The sequence below is a fragment of the Myiozetetes cayanensis genome, unplaced genomic scaffold, assembly GCF_022539395.1.
Source record: "Myiozetetes cayanensis isolate MyiCay16 unplaced genomic scaffold, myiCay2020 scf6-25, whole genome shotgun sequence".
Taxonomy (NCBI): domain Eukaryota; kingdom Metazoa; phylum Chordata; class Aves; order Passeriformes; family Tyrannidae; genus Myiozetetes; species Myiozetetes cayanensis.
The window spans coordinates 3,606,900-3,624,831 of NW_026087853.1; the positions used below are offsets into that span (position 1 = coordinate 3,606,900).

General features: G+C 40.4%; 1 protein-coding gene across 1 annotated transcript in view; it reads left to right on the plus strand.

Moving 5' to 3' along the window:
* Positions 1-17,932, plus strand: part of MNAT1 (MNAT1 component of CDK activating kinase) — a 118,238-nt gene that overhangs the window by 43,240 nt on the left and 57,066 nt on the right. Inside the window, 3 exon segments of the mRNA XM_050336272.1 lie at positions 2,369-2,472; positions 6,629-6,769; positions 12,024-12,149. Of these exon segments, the coding sequence (XP_050192229.1) occupies positions 2,369-2,472; positions 6,629-6,769; positions 12,024-12,149 (371 nt within the window).

Genomic DNA, 17,932 nt, shown 5'->3' on the forward strand with positions numbered 1-17,932 from the left:
GAGGCCAGATCTCCATTAAAATACTAAAAATTTAGACTGAAGTGATGTGTTTTACTAAGGAGAGGTTGCTACAACCAGAAAGTATGTGTTTGTCATGATATGAAATAGGAAAATGTTACGTCTTTTGGAGATTAAAGAACCCCCCTCAAACATTTGGAATGGGTAACTTGCTTCCAAAAGTCAAGGAGCTGGACTTTGAATGCCTTGTTTGGGTTATGGCAGTGCCCAGAGGTTCCACTTGAGATGAGATCAAGACCACAGGGATAAATGCTGCATTTAGCTATAGAATGGAGATACAGCAGGTGATATATAGGAGAAAGGAAGCTTTATTCCCTTTTCCTGGTTCTTGCCAGTGGGAGACCTCCAGTATAGAGGCCCAGCGATCTGGAACAGTAGCAAAAAAATTGAACTGAGGTATTGACTTCCAAATTCTTAAACCACAAACTCAGCCTCCATCTCAGATCTTCCTTCTAAAGTGAGGATGCTGGGTGGGGTTGGATAGTTTGGCTGATTTAGGAGCCAGGCTGAACTGAAATGTCAGTCCTCTTGATACTCTTTATTATTTGGAAAAGAGGGGGGAATAAGCACAGCATTTTAGTTTTTTTCTTGCTTAAGTTTGGGAATTCCTTCAGCTGTATCTTGCTGAGCCCTTTTTGTTGCTGTTAGAGCAAACTGAATACTTTTGATAGCTGTAAAATCATGTGGTGCTCCAGTACTTCTGTACACTTTTATTACTCCCGTGGTACCATCTCTGGCACTTGCCTGACCCCTTTGTTTCTGTTGACACTGCAAAGCATCCAGGGGTGTCCTGGAGTCAGAAGCAGGGGAAAGGGTGAAGCCTGTGCCTGGGAAGAGGCACCTTAGGAGCAGGAGTACCCCTTTTGGCTGTACAGCTGGGTTTGTAGAACTGAGCTGTATCCTACAACTGTAGCATTTCAGACCTTCCCTCCTTTTTCCCCATCCCCGTTTATTCCCTGGCTTTGAATTCTTGATGTTTCCTTTGCTGCTCTCAGCTGGTTTGCCAGCCGAGGCTCTTTGTGGTTTGGTTTGCCTAGAACCCTCCTAATGCACATTTCTACCGTGTTACCTGTGGAGAGGATGAAAGAAGGGATATAATCTTTCCCAAACTGAGATGTGAGCTGTCCTGATGAGGAACAACAGACTTCATGCTGCTTCCTTCTGTTCCTCTCTAGCAGCCTCACTGATACAAATGACTTGGCAGTGGAGCAAGTGCCAGGGATCATTTGGCCCTGGTTGCCTAAAAGCCTAGGAAGAGAGAACTGGACTAAAATTTTCCAAGTCTTGTGCTGGTGTTTTCACAAGAACCTCCTTCCCTTCCTCAGGGTCTGACTGAGCGCAGTCACTGCACAGTTGTTTGCTTGTGAAGGATTCAGCAACAGCAGTGCAAATTTCTTTTGCTGCACTTGACAAAGCTCTTGGAGGCTTTGAGTGCTGTGTGTTGTGAGTGTTCAGTGGCTTTAAGGCCATGGGCATGAGCCCAGCATCCACTCTGGGTGGTGATCACCAAGCAACTTCCCAGCGATAGCAGCTCTCAGTTGGAATTCACTTGACCCTCAACTGAACCAGTGACCTAGAGGTGAAAGGCTCAGGAATTGTATCAAATTACTAATCATCCAAACCATCTACATCTTTCAAGCTGTTGATTATAGACACTGTTCAATTTCTTGGGATATCTTCTGCGCCATGTGTAGATAATTGGGAATGTTGTGCTAAACTGTGGAGCTTGCTCATGATGACATGAGAGATACTCTGTCACCATTGGGAAACATCAAAAGAATGTCAGTTAATCTATTAATCTGGAAGCATCTGTAGATTCCTCCTAATAAAGGTAATTGTGTGCCTTATTAAGTTATCAAACAGTGTGAATTTTTTGTGTGTACCTGAAAATTCAAACAATCTTTATAGTCTTTGTGCATTAGATAATTTTATGAAATAGAATGACTTAATTTCCAACTTTGTCTTAATATGTATGTGGTGGTCTAGTTTAATTTCACAGGAATCACTGTGTTCTTAGCTGTAACTGCTACTTGAAAAGGTCAATGTTTTATGAATAATATGATGATTATTCGTGTGTATCATTATCAGTATCACAAAATAGGATGCAGGGCTCAAATTTTATTCTCCTACAAATGTTTAAACTAAAGGAACTCTGCTGGCTTCTGTTGAAGTTTGCAGTGACTTAGCAGATTGTGTCCATCTTTACTGAGCATGTTCAAATAAATCCTGTTACTGCAATGTTTATATCTGGTGCTAGAAGGGATAGAGAACAAAAGAGTATTATTTCTTTGTCACAGTCATGCATGCTGACCTAATACTTTTGCTTTCTGTCTTTATAATATTTATGTAGTGTTTAACTTGACCAACAATGTGGACTTGGAGAACACCAAAAAGAAAATGGAGCTGTACCAAAAGGATAACAAAGAAGTCATTCAGAAGAATAAGTTAAAACTGGTTAGTTAACTTTTCTCCTCTACAATTTTTACTCATTAGTTGAAGAATTAAAGGATTTGTGAAGTACTTTCTGCGGTGTCTTAAAAACAAAACTAAAAGCACTATGCAGATTTCTCTTTCTGTTTCAGTATTTAGATTAATAGCTGAAATGGAGTTATGCTTTACTTTGGGAAGAGCTTGAAAGGAGGGACAGGCAGTAAAGCCTGTGTCTAATACATCACCACTGCATGTGTGCTGGCAGTGTCGTTGGACAATATCCAGGAGAGATGAAGTTCATTCCTGTACCAGGACAATCGTTCCTTTCTCATCCGAAGGAAAAAAGGAATCCAGACGCAGACATTATGAAGCTCCCAGGAGGGAGTTGTAAAACTGAGGGAAAGCACAGGTCTGGTTTATGCAAAATTCAGAATGAAAGATGTTGAAACAAACATTAGAACTCTTGTTCAAGAGCTGATAACAGTAACGTCAGGAATATTGTATATATGATCTGTATGCAAAACACAGGGTTCTTTGAAGATTCATTCATTAAAATGTGGCTCAGATATCATTTGGCTCTTTAAAATAAACTTGCAAGCATTTATTCCTGTAAGAAAAGTTTAATCTGTTAAATATTTTTTCAGTATAAAAATACACACAGTTATCGGTTCTTGAAGCAAAATGTCTGCCCAGAGTGTGACATAACAAGGTTTTGTGTTTGCATTACAGTTGCACTGAGGACTTGCTTTCAAATCAGTAGGGGTGAAATCCTCACTCCCCTGAAGTGTGTGGCAAAACTCTGAGTGATTTCTTTAGCTCTAGGATTTCACAGGAGGAGATTGGAATCTGAAAAATGTTTGTTTGAACCTCTTCCTTTTAAAGGCAGGGAAATTTCCCTAGGGGTCCATCTCTGATCTGTTATCCTGTCTCTGACACTCTGCAATATCCTATGCTTCAGAGCTTGAAGAGACCTGCCAAAGCTTTGGCTTCACATCTTATTTTACAGTGTAGCTGCAGCCTTGAGGGTCACTGTGTTAACAGTGTGCTTTGCCTGCAGCCCACCTTCCCTTCGTGGGGGTGACTCTCAGGCAGCCCGTGCAGGAGCTGTGTGACCCTGTCAAGCGGCAACCGTGACACCCCGTGCCCACCAAGCCCCCCAGAGCCTCCTGTGTTCTGTACCGTGCAGTCCTGCTGTGCTGGAGGCTGTCTGGTGGCAGCTGGGCAAGCCTGTGTGAATCCAGACTCACTGGAGATCTGGAGACATTTCCCTTTTATTTCTTTTTTGGTGTTTGAAACATTCAACCTTTCCTTTTCGACAATCGAAACATAATAATAGACTTGACACAGTGGCTGTTACAAAACCTGCATGATATTGCCCATAAATTTAACCCTCTCCTAAAAGTTGAAGGGTTGCTTTCTCTCTCTAGTTCTTTTTGGCAGGTTTTGGAATGTCTTAGCTCCATCCATAGTAAAAGGTGTCCAAATAGGTTTTTCCTAAACCTCTCCTGACCAGTTGTTGTCCCTTCATTCTTGGACTGACATCACTTTTTCTGTCCATTGTAATAGCTTGCTTCTGAGGAGTATAGATATCTTCTCTCACTTATGGTGTTTTTGTTATCCTTTGCCTGTTCCAGTTGGAATCTGTGTTTGGGATGCAGAAAGCACCAGAGTTAAATGCAGTGTTGCAGTTGAGATCTTAATGCCTCTTGTACAGAAACTCTTGTTTTCCACCTCTACTGGAAATACATTGACATGATTCTAAAACTGTTCTTTGTAGCACTGTCATGTGGAAGTTCACACTCAGTAGTTGTCAAGCAGTGCATCCTCTTTGGTTTCTACCTTGCAAATTATTGTCCCTAAGCCTGTGACCTTTCAGATTATTTTGATCTCATTTCTCCTACTTTTGTCCTCATGAGAGTGTCATTCTTGCAAATCAAAATATTAAGTTACTATATAATAATAAGTCATCTCAAGATTTGAATAACTGGTTGTTCTCCTGTCAGTACAAGCCATATTTGTCATCTTTATTGCCAGTTCCTAATGACTTTGCTATTTTTGTACTAATCCATCTATTAGATGTGTAAGTTTGATGCAGAAGATGAGAAGTTTGATGCATGAAGAGAGAAACTTTAAGTAGGCAGGTTAGGAAAAAAACCCCTGAAGAATTATCTAGGTCCTTGTCATTCTAAGTTGATTTTTATATAGAGATACTTAAGTGCACTAGTTATTTTTAAAAAACCTTGCACTTGGAATGAACTACAGCTTTCCCAAACATGCCTTCTTCCTTAAATACCTGCAGTTCTCCAGTCACAGGGTAACCTGTTACTTCCTACTTTGTCAATAGATATTTAAATCCACTTGCTGCTTTGTGCAATCTTGAAATAGTTTTGTCTGAGTTCTGTGACATCAATGTGCACATTTCCTTAAATATCGTTTCCTGAATGTGATGAAACATCATTACACTTTTTATTTACTTCTTCCACTTATCTTCTTAAGGTTACTCCTGGCTTCACTGTCATCTTTTTCTTCAGATATTGGGACTGTATTTAGATTATTTTTAGGCTGGACACAACCCCTGCTGCCTGTTGAACTCGTCTCTCTTCTGGTTTACTGTTCTACTTGGTCTTCCTTTCAGAAAGAATTTGATCTGACGTGTGATAATTCTTCCATTTTCCCGTAGTGTGGTCTGGTTTAGATTTGTATATCAGTTTACTTATTTCTGACTATAATTTTTCTGGGCTAGTTCTTCACTCTGGGTCTGTCACCACTTCCCTACAAGTTTTCATCTGTTTCAGTGCAAATTCTGGGCAGTCTTTAGACATAAATGTGGAAGAGCTTTGGAATGTCTTAAAAGACCCTGAGCTCTCCAGTTCTGTTGACTGAACAAACTAAATCCCTTAATTCTCAGAAGCAACCTCAGTTGGGGATTTTTTTGCTTTGTTTTTTTCCTTTCATTCAGTGTAGAGAGAACCCAGTTGCAGGTGGTCACTGGTTGGTGACCAGTGTTTTACCAGTGCCACTGCTCATTATGGAACAGGAAGCAGCTCCTGTTGGCTTGGTGGCAGGTGACAAGATCTGTCAGCTCTTGCATCCAGGACATACTGGGACTTACTGGGACCCATTGGCTTGATCTGCCTGGTACAGGGATGTTTTTCAGCATATTGTGGCCAATATCAGATTGCTGTGCTTTATGAGAGAACTTTATGATTGGAACAAACTTTACTGAGCTCTTGGCTGCAATGATCTTTTCCTGAAACTGCTTCCATCAATAAATCGTCCATTTAAGTTGTATAAAATTTTAATTATCTCTGTGTTTTTACTGCATCTCCCTTTGCTTTAGTCTTTTTGGTGGGGAAGTTTTGGAAAGTGTTTCCTGTCTGTTTTTATCTTCTTGCAACAAAACTGATGTTCTTTTCATTCCCTCTTCTCTATAAAATTGTTTTTAATCAGTTTTATTTTCCCCTGTCACTGAACCCTCTTCTGGTTTTTAATTTCACTGTGATTTTCAAATACAGATTACTTAATAGTTTAAAAGGTTAAAAAAAGACTTGTCAAGAAATAAATCTATAACAAAAACTAGTAATTTTTTACTAATAATGTTTCGTTTCGTCTCATGTCACGTGGCTGCAATCCAGGTTATAGGAAAAATTCCTAATTTTCTGAGAATGTGACATTTTTTTACAGTTCATGCTTAAATGTTTTAACTTACAGACTTCTCTATTAATATTCACATATTTGTAATTTCTTGTTTTTCTTCTACACTGATAAGCACAGAGTGTGCTTTGCACAGATGATGCAGCTGATGGAGGGGGGGCGATCAGGAACAATATTATGGGATTATATTTTTGGTCATCCTACTTATATTACTTAGGTTGTAAGATATGTGGGAATAAAGAAGGGTTCCTTTTAGGGTGAATATATAAGAAAACCCCACTGTCATTCCCTAACATTTAAAGAGTTGGACCCAGACTGCAGAGAGCAGCAAGTTAAAAATGAAACTCCACACTGGACAATAAGAGGAGGTAGAATAATCAGCTATAATCACCTTAAAATTCTCCCTAAAATTTTACTCTAAAAGGTAGAATTTGGCTGCTTTTCTCTTGCGTGGCCTGCCCTGGGTCCTTTGGCAGGCAGTGGAGCTCTGGAGTTGCTGTGAGCTCATTTCTGATTTCCCTTTCAGACACGGGAGCAGGAGGAGCTGGAGGAGGCTCTGGAGGTAGAGCGCCAGGAAAGCGAACAAAGGAGACTGTTCATACAGAAGGAAGAGCAGCTACAACAGATGATGAAAAGGAAGAATAAACAGGCACTCCTGGATGATCTGGTGAGTAACAAAACCAGAGGCTTTGAGTGCTCAGTAGCGGTACGTTGACGTTCATCTCTATCACGTGTTAATTCCCCCCAGTTAACCATCTGCCCTGTTTCCCTGTCTTGCATGTTTTGTGTTAGTTGTTATTCATTTCAATGTTGTTCAAATAACTCTGGTTTTGTTAAGCAGTTCTGAAGACTTGTTGATGCTCTGGGGTGTTGAAGCAAAATGTTCATCAGGAGCTGCTTCATGAGCTCAGCCATCCCTGCAGTGGAGATGGTGGAGAGCAGGGGACAGTAACCTCAGGAGTTATTTGAGCGTTGGTCAACCTTTTATGGGTCAGAGCATCTAAATGATAATTGGTCCCTTTGTATTTAAAAACTACTTAAAGGAAAAGATTGAGTGTGTCATGTTCTCTTACTCCAACTTGTCCTGTGTGAGTTGCTCCATTTGAAGTGAACAAAGCTTGAGTTCATTTGAGGAGTGTACAGACAAAGGGAGAAAAACCTCAAGCTACTCCTGGAAATGGTGTTAATCTTGGTTGAAATTAGTACTGATTCTGCATCTAAAATGCAATGAAGTGTGGCCATAGAGAGGCTCAATGAATGTATTATTTAAACAAGATTCACATCCCAGTATTTTCAATGCAGGTGTGTGTACAGACATGGACACACACACATTCATGTCCTCTAACACCCATGAGGTGTAACAACACAGTAACACATTTCCTCGAAGGAAAGCAGAAAAAAGAAGTGTGTATCCATACATACATCTATTCAGCTGTGTCAGTGTGGTTTAAAGCTGCTTGGTATGTTTAAATCAGAATTTCTCTTATTTCAGTGCATCTCACACTTATCAAGTGTTAACTCCTGCTTTGTGTTCTCAGTTTTTATTGGAGATGCAGATGCTTTTCTACTTTTCCTGAAAAAAGCAGAGTTCCTTTCTGAGCCAGTGCAGAAGGTACTGACACGAGGAGAGAGAATTGAAGTGTAATTTAGAAGTTTCAGGGCCTCTTGAAGAGCTACCTTGTTTCAAGCCAGGGATTCTGGCAACCTGTCATTGGTTTTCCTGAAAGGAGCTGGTGTTTCATTTTTTGTAGACAAAAGCAGAGATGAGCAGAAAGGTTCTTTGAAAATTCCCCAAGTCTGTAACTTTGCATCCAGCAATCTATTTTCACTTTAAAGGTAAATGGGCTTACAGTCCATACAATTAGGAATAGTGGATCAATTAATAAAAATTCCACTATGAATTTGAATCTAATTTCTCAGAATATGGATTCTGAACTGGTTTCTGACTTACTTAAATGCTGTTCTAAAACACAGTCTTAACTGACCAGAGGCCAGTGGTGATGTGTGTTTGGTTGTTTTATTATTATTTTTTTTAACACAGTAGTAGGTTTTACTGGAAACCTTCACCAGATGGCTTTCAGAAAGAATGGTTATAAATAATCCTTAAAACACGACCAAAATAGGTAGTTTTAACTGTGATTGCATATGTATTGCTGTTAAAACATATCTTAATATTCTAAAAACAACATAAAGGTGATTTTTAAAGGCTGAGAAAGGAAACTAAGCAGTTTTAAGTTGTGTGTCTGTTTCTGAAGGAGGACTGTCAACTTAAATTTGAGCCAAAACTTGTTTTGTAATACTAAAGCTTTATAAAACCAGCACTGAAGTGTTTGTATAATGACTTATAAAGTCTCTGGAAAACCAGCAATTGTTAAACAAATAAACATTTCCTATGGTCTCTGAAGTCCCTCTAATGCTGTGCTGCAAATCTGAAAATGAAGCTGATCATAAATAAACCTTAATTGAGAAATGCAGCAAAAGCCAAGTGTAAGCATTAGTAGTGTAAAGAATCAGGTGTAAAAAAAATAATCCTGTATCTATGGTTGCTGGTTCTGTGCTAAACCAACAAGGATTAATTTCTGGCTACAGAGATACCGGTGGCAAAACCACTGACTCGGCAGGATTGTGAGTGCAGAGGAAGGTGGGAAGTTCACATTTCACCTGTTGGTTTTGAATCTTCTCTTTCGGATAGATCACCTGGCATGGGCAACCTACAGCCCAGACCTCCTGGATCTTGGTAAATTTTTTCTCCAGGATTGTCCTTGCCACTGGACAGCAAGAGAAAATTTAAGATAAATTTTTTGTGTGCAGTACAGGTTGAGATACTGTGTCTTTCTTCTTCCTTCTTTGGTGCTGAAACCCTAAGAAGCTGTGAATCTCATAGAACCATAGAAATGCTTGTGTTGGAAGCATCCTGAAAGCCCATCTCGTTCCAATCCCCCCTGCCATGGGCAGGGACACCTTCCACTATCCCAGGTTGCTCAGAGCTCCATTCAACCTGACCTTGAACACTTCCAGGGATGGGGCAGCCACAGCTTCTGTGGGCAACCTGTACCAGGGCCTCACCACCCTCACAGTAAAGAATTTCTTCCAATACCTAATCTAAACCTACTCTCTTTCAGTTTAAAGCCATTTCCCCTGTCCTGTCACTCCAGGCCCTTGCAAAAAGTCTCTCCTCATCTCTCTTGTAGGCTCCCTTCAGGTACTGGAAGGCTGCAATTAGGTCACCACAAAACCTTCTCTTTTCCAGGCTGAACTATCCCAGTTCTCTCAGCCTTTTCTCATAGGAGAGGTGCTACTTCCCTCTAATCATCTTGGGGGTCCAAGTCATTATATGTGTTATTTGTGGTGGTTTTGCATGGAGTAAAGGTCTCAGTTGTTTGCAAGAAGTGCTTGAGAATAAATACTGTGATATTTTTCAAAGAACCTGTAATTTAGGTAGTCCAGAGGCAGGGAAAAAGACACAGAAATATTTGGTATTTAAAATGTTGTGTAACCTGGGGAGTGCAGCAGCTTTTGCAGAAAGGACTGGACATGGGACCAAGGCTCCATGAACCCATCCTAGACTGGGGACAGGGAGGGGAAAGCCGGTGTCACTTGGTGGAGAGGTGACCAAGATATTGTGGAGGCTCGAGTTTTGCAGGCCACTGGAAGAGCAGTTTGGTCCTGTACTTGTTTTGCACTCCAGTACTAAATTAGATTCTATAGTATCTTCATTTTAAGTGACGTCCTTTACAATAAAACCTCTCACTTTAAAAGCACAACACCGTGTCATAATTTAGACTTGTAGTCTCAAATGCATTTTAGATGTTATTGGAAGATTTAGGGCACTTTATTTGCTGTATAAACTCTTGCACATGACATGCATACAGAGGACTCTCGATCTGCTCTTAGATACCTTGTGTGCTGTGGGACTTGCCCTCTCTTCTTCAAGGGGACTCTTCCCAGGCACGAGCAGAATGAGATGGCAGCACATGGCAGAGAGGCAGGCTTTGCCTGGGCTGAGGCATAGCTTGGAGCCAAGCAAAGAGCAAGGTGCCTTGAAGACATCATATCCACACTCTTTCACCAGAACCTGGTGGGTTTTGAGACCGATCTTTCAGCAATTGTTGCGCACAGCCAGCTTTGTTCACACCGTGGCACAGTTTGTTTTCCCATACCGAAAATTGCTGCTGTGGGTAAACGCTTACAGCGTTGGAACTTTCACGTGTGTTAATAGTTAACAGAAGGGCTCTGTGCGTATTCAGGAGGACGAACAATCAGGATGTGGTGCCTCGCTGGCACGGTGCGGGTTTCCCACAGTTGTGTAATCTGGTTACCGGGCATTGTGCGAGCTCTTGAGAAGTTGGTGCAAAGTGGGCTTCCTTGAGTTATTTTGTTAGAAATGCACCCAATGTTTAAGGAATATGAGAGGACAAAATGAACCAGAGACCTCTTCCCACTCCTCCCTTCTCCCCCAACATGTTAGATGTGATGATGAAAAGAATTCAGCGTCCTTAACCTCTGGCAGCTGGCAGCACATGCTGCTCTGGGGTATTTAGAGATGTACAACTCTTGGAAGAAGCAGACTGTAAACTGTTGCATTTGTGGTCCAAGTTTTCTTGAAGTTGTATAGAAATTAGATGTCTCTTGCTGTCTTTTACTACAATTTAGGTTTTTAGCATCTTCCCTCCCCTCCTCCCAGTTAATCACAGAAATGTGAGTAGGATCATTTGTGTGAGTTGTATTTGTGATTCTGGAGGAGATCTTGTCATGTGAGGTTTTTCTGCTTTTAACTTGCAATCTACTTGTTAGACAAAGGGAGTGTAACAAAAAATAGAGAGGAAAAAGGACTGGTAAGTGATGTGAAAAGTCAGTGCGCAATGTGGCTGTTCTTTGTGATCACTTCAGAAGATTTTTCTAGGATACCATGAAAACAGCAAAGCATGTCGTGGCATTAAAAATGCCATCAACTTCTTACCTTGAACTAAGTTAAAAAAATCACATTGCAGTTAATGAAGTTCGTTTGGTTTTGTGAGTAACAAGTATGGTTTCATAGTTCAGTGTTTATTTGGTTTTTGCAACAGAAGCGTATGTGATGTTTGAGAGCCTTAGGAGCAAAATACTGCACTAGAGCAGTTCAGGAAGAACCCATCTGAACTTCTTCCCTGCTCTCAACTTTGTGTCAGTTCTAGCCAGAAATTCTCAAGGATTTCTGTGTGTGTATGGATAGTTGCATTAGCCTCTTAGAAAATTACTTAGCCAATAATTTCCTGACCCTCTCAAGAATGCAGTTACAAATATGTATGTTAATAATCATTTTGTCCTGAGAGTTTAAGTAGTTCATTTGCTTAACTATTAATTTTACTACTTTATATATTTCTAAAAATTGGCTGGCTTCCCTAAAAATAAGTTGCTGAAGGAGAAAATAAATATGCTGTTGGTTGCACTTACAATAGTGCCATTGTGCAGAGCAGAGCAAGGATCATTTCCAAACGGCCTCAGGTGAAATCTAATGGGAAACAATTTCAAACTGCTCTGAGTTCATTGGTAGAAAGAATGTGTCTTAGATAAACATCTGATCCAAGTTATACTACTTGGTATTATTCCTTCTCTGATTAAGTTCTAATTTTTTTTTTTTTTTTAGTTTAATAAATATAGTTGCATTGGCCAGTTGGAATAGGAGCCTGTTATATTGTCTTTAATGTGGATTCTATAAAAATGGTTGTTTGCAGGTTACTTTGATTTATGGGGTTGCTGCAGCTTTTTCATATTACTGAAAATGATCTTTTTCTGTGAACTGTTTCTTAGAGGATACTTGGCATTATGCTGCTCTCCTAGTGATGGCCTTGCAGACACAGCTTGCAGCTTTGAAGGATATGCAGTGTTAATTAATATTTGTTTTGGTTTAGCATTCAAATTTGTTCCTCATATGTTTACAGGAGAGCTCTGATCTTCCTGCTTCACTGCTTTTGGCTCAGCATAAGGACAGATCTACTCAGCTAGAAATGCAACTGGAAAAACCCAAACCTGTCAAACCAGTCACATTTTCCACTGGCATCAAAATGGTAAGACTTGCTTGTTTCTTCTTTTAATGCCTTTCAAAAGACCAAGTGTTTCCTCATAAGAAATTCAGAGGTTATTTAAACCTGAGTTGCATATTATATTAAATACATTGTTCTCTTCCAATTAAATAAGTAATTAGGAATTAATTGAAGAATTTCATCGTTCTGCTAGTTGCAATACTGAGATGACCCACTCTTAAGGTTCATCGTAAGTATATGAAACATTTTCATTGCATAGTTGTCAAAAAACAAGCTATACCCCTCTCCCTGCAAAGTCGTGGTGTCTTTGAATTAATTTTCTTGTTTGTGTACCAATTCTGGAAATTGAAATTTTGGAAGTTCAAGAATAGGCTGCACTTTCTTCAGATTTACTTAAGCACTGGAGCAGTCTGTGAGTATGAAACTGCCAATCTAGATAATTATGGCAAGGTTAAGGACATTATTCTCGTTGTTATTTGGCTCTAGGAAGCAAAAAGTACTTTTGCAAATGTGTCACTGCTGCGGTGGCAGCTGAAGCTCTGTCAGCATTCCTGTTCTGCACCACGACTTGGTGCACATACACATCAGCCTGTGTGTGTGTAAATGTAAAGCTGGAGGTGGAAGCCTGAGTTACTGATCTGTTCTGCACCTTACTGGTTTTCTCTTTGATGTTGTTTTAAATCCCTGCATGTTTTAGACTTTGTATTTCAGAACTGATGGTGGTAAACGATGTCTTGAAAACAACTGACACTCTCCACCCTTCTCAATACCCAAGGCAGCAAGGCAAAAACCTTTGCATCAAATTAGTTTCCTATCAGCAATGAATTTATTTTTGCCAGGAATATTTGTGCTGTGTTCATTATCTGCCGAAGTGTTCACAGTGTAGAAGCATTTGCAGCTTATTTTTTCAAAAACAGTGCCAGCTTTTGCTAAGCTGCGTGGATTGTTTTCTTGTTTTCCTGTGGTATAAATTGATCTTCTTCCTATTTCTTTTAAAATCTAGGAATCTGGGGGAGGTTGATACAGTTTGTGAGATATTTTCTGTGTGTGTAGGAAAACCAGTGGATAGAAAATGTTTGTTGTTCTGTTTAAATATAGTCCAGTTGAGTGCCAGTACTTTTTCTTGCTGTGGCCTTTCTCCTGGGAAAAGGAAGATAACTTTATGTTACATGATGAGGACAGTGGAAGTATTTTCTAATGCATTTATAAATGAGTATTAAATGCAGTATATGGTAGTGGACATTTTGAGATCTGCAACCCTAAGTACACTTTATTTGGGAACGGTGAAAGACTTGGATGAAGAGATCTCTGGCAGCACAACATCTAAATCTTAACCTTTGGAATAATATGGGATACATCAGAAAATGTGAATAGATGATTAATTTGTTCAATCTCAGAAAACAAAATAATGCCTCACCCTGGTTGAGCTTAGTCCTAAATTAGAAACGAACAATTTAACTGCATTTATTTCTATTAATGTTTTTGACAATAAAGTTAAGGATAGGAGTATTTGAATTGAGTGACTACTATTCATGGAAAGTGGATTGCATCAAATAAAAGTTGTACGCTGATGAAATTAGAGGTTTTATTGAGAAAGGTGAATGTATGCGTATTTTCTGTACAGGGTGCACTAATTTTTAGAAGTATAAAGAGATTATATTACACAATAATAACAATATTGAGATTCTGGACAATAAATTTATTAAGTGGCTTAATTGTAATTTTTAAAGTAGTCAGGAATGTTCTGTGGGTGTTCTGCTAGGACAACTCAGTGCTTGGAAGCAGATGATGAATTGCTGTGGATGATGTGCAAATTGGCAGTTTACAGGGCTGCTTTGACACGCTGGCCTCATTTGAATGAATGTGTTTTAATATGGCTAAATACAAAATTATAAATAGGAGGGTATATAACAGGCTTTGTGAAGAGGATTTGGAAGTTTAGCTAAGCAAGTAAAGCAGTTTGACCCCTTGTCACAACATTTGTTGGGGGGACCTTGACTGTGTGAATAACCCAGCAATAAATAGGAAAGGACTTGTCCTTCTGAATGCAGTGTTGGGAAGAGCCGTGGACTGGAGGGTTCTGCTGGCTGCATTTTGAGTGCAAAAACCAGAACACAAAATGGACCAAAGTCCATTCAAAGGCAGAAAGATCTGCTTTCTGCTGCAGTCTGCCTCTGGTGTGGGAGAAGGTTGAGGTATGACTCAATTTACAGTAAGTACATCCTTCACACAGAGCGTGCCAAATCTGAGCAGCGCAGCCGTAAATGCAGCGAGAACCAGTAACCTTAGTTAAACAAATGGCATCCAGATAGGAACTGAAGGAATGAGTAAGACCTAAAGTTCACAATGTTCCACCGCTTAATGGGCCTCACTGTTGAAACTGAGTCTGGAACGCAATGAAATCTCTGATTCTTGATGTTTTCAGGTTAAGATTGGGGTGTGTCTTGGAAAGTTATTGTAGTCAAATACAAATTGCTGGGTGCAGAGCCGAGTTAGTTTTGTAACAAGCAACACTGCACATGATTTGGTGGGGTTGATGATCCGTGATGATGTATTCCAGTGACAGTGTAAGGTGAATCCTCACCTGGGTACTCACCTTATTGATAAGTATATTTTCCAGACTGAGTGTTTTTCTAAGAACCTGAGATGCTCAGTCCATTAGTTTTGTTTAGGTGTACAGGTGGAGTAGGTGGAGTTTTTGTTGTGCTCTTTATAGTTGCTTTGGCTTTGCTCCTCTCTAAGCCTTGGGATTGCACCACCTGTATTGGTAGGGGCAGCTCTAGGGGAGTACTGGGAACTTCTTAAGAAATATAGTTCTAATTAGTCATAGAATCATAAAATCAGCGGGGCTGGAAAAGACCTCTGAGATCATCAAGTCCAACCCTTGATCCGACACTGCTGTGGCCAGACCATGGCACTGATGCCACATCCAGTCTCATCTTAAAAACCTCCCCTGGATAGTGACTCCACCACCTCCCTGGGCAGCCCATTCCATTGTCTGATCACTCTCTGTAAAAAATTTCTTCCTAATATCCAACCTAAACCTCCCCTGGTGGAGCTTAATGCTCTGTTTGGCTCAACAGTTCTGCTCATTCAGTACATTTCTGGGAAAAGTCTTGTGCTCGCTGTCAGAGTTTCAGCAGCGCACATTTAATGAATCACTGTGTACATTCTTCCCCCGTGCATTTAGTTTTTCCTTATAGTTTGGCCACTGACCTTTTCTGGTGGGTGTTTTCTTTAGTTTTGTTTCAAAAGAAGGGAATTCAGATAGGGCTAGCTGAGATGGTGTCTAATGCGGAGCTGGTGTTTGTGTTACACAAAGGCTATAAAAATGCACCAGTTGTGGCAATCCAATGGTTTGGTTTTTTTCTGACTTGAACATGAGTGTTTTTCCTGGGAAGGCTTTGGTCAGAGATGCTCTTCTGCTTGGCTGCTAATTGAACATGTTTCTCGGTGTCTGAATTAGGAGGCATGTCCATTCTAGTCTCCTGGGCAATGCTCAAGGAAGTTGGCTCATTTAAGGTGTCATATTAGTGCTGTGAGTTCCTCTGCTTGCAGGGGGAGGAAGGAACGTCTCTCACTTGTAAGCTAAGCAAGAGCATCCCCTCTAGCACGAGACAGACAGTAAGCTCAGGGTCTCCTTCACTATTCCTTTTGTCGAATTCCTTCTTTTTTTTTTCTCCTTTCAAGTGGAAGCAGAGTTTGTCTCTGTAGTCTGCTGTTTCACTTTTTCAGTGAATTATATCTTCTGTGCACCAAGTTGACCTTTCAAATTGATCAGTTTGATTCACCCCTGTGAGTGAGGGGAATGAAGTGCTTCGGAGCTTTCTCCTTTTCATGGTCATCATATTAAGAAATACACTTTAAGCATATCTGAATATTTAAAACAGTCTTATTTAATTTCAAGTCTGTGTAAAGCTACAAAATGAGCAATCAGTTAGTGCTAAAAATGCTATTTCCTGTCAGTTCTGGTACTTCAGGTTTTAGTAGCTGTCAGAAAGAGCAAAGGTTGTCAGGAATGAATGATGTTTCCAGTGTTTCTAGGGCTTATCAGGGGGTGCAAAAAACAAATCTAAGTCTGGCAAGAGAATCGTTCTTCTTTTCCTTGGTGAATGAAGTGACCATTTCTGGCTGGGAGGTAGCTTTAATGTGAAGCTCATTTTGAGGTGTAAAAGAGGTGCTCATACATATTGCACACAAAATGGCAGTTTGCAAGTGCAACAGGAATTAATTTTGTTACAGGAGTTTGGTTTTCTTTTTATGTCTCTGGCATTTACAGGGCTGTAGGAACCTTTTTGGTGCTTGTAGAGCTGTGCTTTACATCACCAGTGTGGTTAAAAATGCATAGATGTGTGGATGGATTTAACTCCTCTTTCATTCGTTGGTGTGGGAACATGGAACCTTTTGAGTCTGTGACCCAGTTAGTTCCGTGTTTGTAAAAAATGAGTGCCTTAGGCTTATGCTCTCCCCAGCATGTTTTAGACTGTCCCTTTTCTTTTCCTTGCAGTTCTATAAAGTTCCTGTGCTCCCTTCCCCCAGCCTCGCAGGACACTTTGCCTCTAGTGATGGTATTTTTGAAGGAATCTCATGTAGTTAAAAACCCAATTACCTCTAATTGGATTGCCAGAACACTCAGGAAAACAAAATAGGTGTCCTCTTGCCTGCTAGCGTGTGGGAGAGTTTACCTTTTTGCATTTTGTCCCCGATTACCTCAGAATTAATGTAACGCGTCATTGACCTTTCATTTTCTGCCGTTGTTTTTGTTTTATTACTTAATAGCAGTGGGAATATTTATTAATAGAAATATATAGTGCAGAGTGCTGTACATGCTTCGTCATTATCAAGATGGTCTGTGCCCCTGAATCTGCAGTGTAAATAGATGTGTCAGGCAAGGAGGGGAACCAGATGCCTGGAGGGGATGTTCTCGCCCAGGATTAGGAGGAAGAAGGAATAGGATCCAGCCCTCCTGAATTCCTAACCTCGTGGCTCTTCCGCTGAGCCGGGCTCCATCTCCTGTCAACAGCACCCCTGAATGGCAGCAAATTAAGAGTGAAATATCTGCTCCAGCTACTGCCTCCCTTGTCCAAATCACAGCAGCGGTGTTAAATATAACTCTGTGGGCCTGAATATTGCCCGGATTTATTCCAGTTCTTGTAGTTTCGGATTATTAGCAGATAAATACTGGGAGAGCAGTGTGCAGTCTAGGGCAGCCAGAGCCTGCAGGAGGGAGCAGTCACAGAACCAATATTTCAGAGGACTGGATTTGTGTCAGACACAGGATGTCTAGGACACCTCAGGAATGCGCCTTACCACTAAACTGCACATAACAAGTGTCAGGGAGTAGATTCCGTGCAGCGTTACACTTGCAGTATTATTCTGATGGGAAATAATATTCTTATTTTACGTTATGTGGAGCTATTTCTTTTAAAACATTGACCTCATCAGTTCAGGTCAAATTAACTGTTCTTTATTATTGCCTTTTCCTGCAATATTGCTTCCTGTGCAAACAATTCCTGAGCGGCTGCTCCTGTTTTTCAGTCTGTTTCTTTTATAGCTTGTGGAGCAATTATCCAAAATCCTGTTCCAAACGCAAAAAAGTCTGTCAAAATATCTTTTTAATCAGTTGTGCTCCTTCAAAGTTGCTTAGACATATACCAGGTACTCTGAGGTAAGTGAGGTGCATGTCTCACTGTGGTTTAGGCTACAACTTTTCTGCAGCTCCCACGGGAGCTTTGCCACCCTGTCTGTGTGTCTAGGGACTGTTTCAGCCTTGCTTTCCTAACTCTTGCTGCTCTGGTTTGGTTGGT